A 6000-nucleotide genomic window follows, 5' to 3' on the forward strand; every position below is an offset into this window, starting at 1 on the left:
CATTTCAGAATTTTAATTGTGAGGAAGGGCTGTTCACCTGCAGCTGGTCTTGTGCTCATTGGAAGCCTCTGTCTGACCATACAGATGATCCAGGTTCGAATCCTGGCAAGGCCATCCCAGGTGCTGAAGGGTAAGAGGTCTGTTTAGACTCAGTCGAGTGGCCTGAGGGAGTCATTTGGCCAGGGCAGCAAAGGAGGGCGGGTAGAGCTGGCTAAAGCTTTAGTCTGATCTGAGATTTGCCACAGTTGTGATAATGTCCTGTTGTATTTACTGTCATTTAAATATAGTTAATTTGGAAGAATCATTAAAATTGTGAATTTTTGGAGAAGAAATACAGGTGTATGTAGTAACAACTTTAGAATTTCTTTTTACCTTCATGTGTAGTTAGATAGCTTAATAAGGGGGCAGTAAATTACTCTGTCAGAACTTCACATGAAGGGTGGATTGGATGAGAGAGAAGGTTAAAGATATACAGGTAAGTTAATTATGGAGTCTAAGACTTTAATGAATGAATTGTGTCACTTTGGTGACTATTACAATCACCTTAAGGCTATAGTTAAACTCTAGTTTCTCTTGCTGCCTCAAATCCTTTTTTTGGTATGAGGCAGTTTTGTATTAATCCTTTCTAAGGCTTTTATCTTGATATGAATCAGTTCAAAGAAGATTAAAGTCTTTCTTAGAAAACATGATTTTATTTCTATTATAAAAGCTTATCACTTTGTTAGTCATTGTGGACTTTCATTAAAACCTGTTTTAAGTTATTTCTTTGAAGACGTATTGGCGTGTGAGCTTCATAAAGAAGTAAACTTTTTAAGGAGGTTGTATACCAATGTTATTAACAAATTAAATGTCAAGGTAAGAAATGTCCAAACCTGTAGAGAATTTTTATAAAGAGTTTATTTGAGTCAAACTGACGACATATGCCGGAGAGCAAGATCTCAAATGCTTTGGAGAATAAGTTTCATCTTCTTTTATGCATTTGAAATTAAGGAGGGAACATGAGGAATATTGGATAAAGCAAGGTAGAGGATTGGATTACAGGATAGTTAACAAGATTCCATGCTCTCTCCAGGGTTAATACCCTCTTCCATGGGTATTACATCTGGTATTTCATACCTTTGAAATTACTTCTGGTATTTCATACCTTTGAAATATCAGAAGTAATACCCATGGAAGAGGATATTAACCTAGACACACAAGAACAATGGACAAGGCTGGCTTTAGGCAAAAATAAACATTTTACTAAAAACGTTATATGCCTGCAGGTGACTGACTACCCACTGTGACCTGCCCAGTTAGGAATTTATGATCAGATAACCCTGTGAGGTTAATTTCCATAAGAACCCCTTTTTTCATCCACAGTTATATATCACTTAGGAAGACAATTCAAAACTAAAGTTACAAATATACTTTGATGAGCTGGGTCAATTAATAAAAGATTAATCCTTGGAAGAATCTCCCTGTCACAATGATCTAAAACCCAATTCTCTGACATACTTCCAGTCTGTCTATACCTGAAGTCATTCTTTGCCTGTTTTGAATTAGACAAAACCGACCAATTCTGGTGTTATTTAACCATAAAGAAGGGTTTGCCCAATTTGGGTAACAAACTCTTTATCTTTTATGTGTACTGGGAATTCGAGAGTTCTGATAAGAAGGTACATGACTATGATATTGACATAATAAGAAATATATATTTTGGTCTTTGTCTAGATGTGCCTTTCCTGCCACATACCTTCTAAAGCCCTTGTAATTTTCTAAGTGGTAAGAGCCTTAAAGGTTCTTGTTATTCATAACAAGCCCCTTTCAAACACACCTGAGTTTATGTTAATGAGGTGACTTGGAAAGCCCCTAAAGATGGTAGGCTAGTTGGCAGGGGAACCATCAGTGGGATTAGAGGCTTGGAACTTTCAGCCCCGACCCCTTCCAGGCTGGAGAGGGGCTGGATATTGAGTTTAATCACCAATGGCCAATGATTTAATCAGTTGTGCCTACTTGATAAAACTCAAATAAAAATGGGATTCAGAGAGCTTCTGGTTTGCTGAACATGTGGAGGTGCTGGGAGGATGGAGTGCCCAAAGCGGGCGTGGAAGGTCCGCCCTCCTCCCATTCTCTGCCCTGTGCATCTGGCTGTTCCGGATTTGTCTCCTTTTATTAAAAACAAAACAACAAAAAAACAAATGTAGTAAGTAAACTATTTTACTGAGTTCTGGGAAGCATTCTAGCGAATTATTGAAGAGACGGGGGGGTTCTTGGGTCAGACTAGTTTCTAGCCAGTTGGTCAGAAGTACTGGAAGCTGGGACTTGCGACTGGTGTCTGAAGTGGGAACAGTCTTGTTGGACTGAGCCCTTAACCTCTGGGATCTGATGATATCTCCAGGTAGATAGTGTCAGAATTGAGTTAAATTGTAGGATACCCAGCTGGTGTTGGAAATTGTTTGCTGTGAGAAAAACACTCACATACTTGAGTGTCAAGTATTGAGAGTACAGTAGTGTAACCGAGCAAGGAGATCGTCTACTTTGTGCTGCAGATGGCCAATTATGCCGGCACAGATGCAGTGAAAGAAAATGGTGTCTACTGTAAAGCGCTACACGATAGAGAACTGGATGGAAAAACATATACTCCTCCATGGTTCACGGGCAAGGAGTTTTATAGAGCGAAAATTGCAGGTCCTCATAAGTAAAGGGCTTGAGGTTGTCAGTCTTATTGATTGGTCAAGAGTGAAGTAAGGGCAATAAATCTATTTCAGGTCTTGAGGTCAATTTAGGAGTCCTTCAGTCTGGTTTCATGAGATGTGGCCAGGTAGTCATCCTGCTTTAGGGCACAGGAGCTGAAACACAGCTTAGGCCATGCGTTATCTTTAGCTTAACAGAAACCCATACCTTGTGACCCTTACTCAAGGCATGGTCATTGTTTCTGGCTGCCTCTAGGGGTTGATGACTAGTAATGGAAAGGGCCAAGGCTTACAGGGCAAGCTGTGAAGAAACTGAATAGAGCGCTGGGCTACATATTAAATCAAAGTCATACATTAGGCAGGACCTCCGGTTTCCGTTGGTCGTCTGCTTTGTGGCCTGAAAAACAGTTTAACAATGCATGTTCCTAGGTTATCTTATCTAAGGGGTAGAAGCTATACATCTTTAGACCAATGTATAGTATTATTATTTCTGCTGTCTTGCTTATTTAGACACCCTCATCCCCACCCCCAGTCTAACAGGCCTTGGGCTAAGCAGTTTCTAAAATGGTTAACAGGGTGCTATGTGACTTCCTTCTTGCAGCTGTTACTCCAACTAGCATGCAAGCTTTTTTTTTTTTTTTTTAAGATATTTTCTGAGGGGATCTTAGCTCCTCAGTTTCAGTAGTAACAGTACAGAGAAGGAAACAGTTTGCTCTTTCAGTGAAGAATGTGAAGCGATGATGCATATTCTTAGATGCTTTGAAAAGTTTACTTGATCACTTAGTTCTTGAATTTGAATTAAATATGGGTTTTTGCAAATCTTTTCAACTTTATTACCACAGCATTTCCCTATGTAAATAACTGGTTTTCTGAGCGAGGTTTTAAAATATAATTTCTCCTATAGTCTCTGCTATTTTAGTATTTGCTCTCTTTACCATTTGCTAATTTGCTTTGCTACATTATTTTAACTAGTCTTTGTCTTTCATTGTGCTCATGGGCTTGTTTTAATCTTTTTCTTTATATACGCTTTGGTAGTGTGTACCCAGAACACAGAGTCAATTGCCTTTAGATGATTGCAAGTCCTTTTAGAACACTGATCTGCAGTTGATTTTCAGAAGTGCCCAGTTATCAGTCATTTTGCCATGACTTCTCTGTTTCTGCTTTTGGGAGAAAAAACCCTGTTAGCTTCAACCAGGTCCCTTTAACTATTCTGCATATTAAATTTAAAATAGAGTTTGAAGACTGTGACTATGGTTTATTCGATTTCCAATGATAAAGCTTTTTTATTAGTTTCCTTACTTCTGTAAGTAAAATACTAAGTTTTCATTTAAAATTTGATGATCTTCAGGTATATTTTAGAAAGGATAAAAACTATTTCCTTCGATTTTAAAAGACACAATTCTAGAGCTATATAGTCAGTTATTTGTCTGTATAGGAAAGAATATATGTTAGTCTTGGAGGAAGGAATTACTATTGCATTCAGAATTCATAGTCGTTCTGGGTACACTGAGGTGTGTTCTGACTCAGTTGGTAATGTTCTTTTATCTCACTTAGTGAAGACTATTGACCTAAAAAGGGCTTCTCCTTTTCCTTCAGACATAATTTACTGTTTTAAATAGACTTTATATTTTAGAACAGTTTTTAGGTTCACAGCAAAATTGAGTGGAAAGTTCTATATATTTCTGCCCCCCACATGCACAGCCTCCCCCCATCAACATCTTGCACAAGAGAGGTACATGTTACAGTCTGTGAACCTACACCGACATGTCGTTATCACTCAAAGTCCATAGTTTACATTCGTGTTATATACTCTATATCACTCTTGGTGTTATATATTCTGTGGGTTTGGGCAAATTTGTATTGACGGGTAGCTAATATTACATAGCGACATGAGCTTGACATGCTGCCATTATAGCATCACATGGATCATCTCTCTGTCCCAAGTCTGCTGTGCTCCACCTATTCATTCCTCCCTCTGTCCCCTCAGTCCCCCATCCTTTTACTGTCCCCGTAGTTTTGCCTTTTCCCAGAATGTCATGTAGTTGGGATCTCACTGTATGTAGCCTTTCACACTGGCTTCTTTCACTTAGTAATGTGCATTTAAGTTTCCTCCATGTCCTTTTATGGCTTGATAGCTCATTTCTTTTTCTGAATAATATTCCATTGTCTAGATATATCACCTACTTTGTTTTATTTATTATTATTTTTTAGAGTATCTGCCGATGAGGTTGTGCTTCCCTAGGCCTTCACACCCTAAGTATCAACCATCTTTTTTGTTGTTGTTGGTGGTGGTGGCGGTGACCCCGACGTGACATGAACACGTCAGTCATCTCTTTTGTCTGCAGCCAAGTCTGAATAAAATGCCATTTCTGTCCCTCAAATCTGCGGTGGCGCCCCACAGGGAAGTGTTCCCGGTAGACAGAGACTGTTTGAAATGAGCTCGTCGGCCTGTGCTGTGTGAACTCAGCACAGCACTGCTACCTGAGCCACTGTTGGTCGCCACCTCCGTGAGGAAGAGCAGTGCGCTGGGAGCTGTTGCTGCTTTTCATTTCACATCTTTTCATCAATTTAATTTTTAAAATTTTCTTCTCCCCTGAGATCTGTCATATTACGGCCCAGTCACTTCCAACTTTTTTTTTTTTTTTTTTTACAGCCGTCAGACCTACACAGGTATGTGTCTTCACATGACCTTTCTGTGTTGGCATTTCAGGACCAGAGTCCAAACTCATGTATTGTCTGACTTTTTATTTTAATTATTCAGTCCAACAAAATAAGATTTGGAAGACTTTCCTCCGTAGCGATTGAACGACTACATGTAGGAAGTTTCTTCTGTCAGTGTATATATGTTTATAACTGAAAAAGTTCCTCCTCCTTTCCCGCTAATGTAGTATTTGGCATGGCGGAGCTTACGTAAAGGAATGAAATAATACATTTCACAGAAAATATGCTCATTTTAAAGGAATTAAAAAATATGTTTTATAGAAAAGAATAAATATTCAGTTCAATGAAAATGGATTATCAGAGACTTAAAATAAAAGGGCTGAAGAAAAGGATGGTATCTGTTCTCTCACCACCATTGGGCCAGGAATGACATAAAGGGCCTCGAAACCAATAGTTAACATATGGTTTGTGCTGTCACCGCATATTATCAAGAAATTTATTATCTCTGCAGTGGTTTCTAAGACAGTATTTGTCTTAAATGTGGAATTAGGCAGTTATTTAAAGGCAATTTTATGTGATATTTGTGTCTTCTACAGTAAAAATAAATGTCAAAAGATAAGTTTTGGAGCCTTTGCTATTTCACTGATTGCAAAACCTACTCTAA

At 38.6% G+C, this 6000-nt stretch overlaps 1 protein-coding gene across 1 annotated transcript in view; it reads left to right on the forward strand.

The window, feature by feature from the left end:
• Positions 1 to 6000, forward strand: part of POP1 (POP1 homolog, ribonuclease P/MRP subunit) — a 33091-nt gene that overhangs the window by 14455 nt on the left and 12636 nt on the right. Inside the window, exons 12-13 of the mRNA XM_023538218.1 lie at positions 2532 to 2670; positions 5329 to 5345. Of these exons, the coding sequence (XP_023393986.1) occupies positions 2532 to 2670; positions 5329 to 5345 (156 nt within the window). The remainder of the gene's footprint in view (positions 1 to 2531; positions 2671 to 5328; positions 5346 to 6000) is intronic.

This window comes from Pteropus vampyrus, unplaced genomic scaffold, assembly GCF_000151845.1.
Source record: "Pteropus vampyrus isolate Shadow unplaced genomic scaffold, Pvam_2.0 Scaffold215, whole genome shotgun sequence".
In the NCBI taxonomy this organism is placed as follows: Eukaryota; Metazoa; Chordata; class Mammalia; order Chiroptera; family Pteropodidae; genus Pteropus; species Pteropus vampyrus.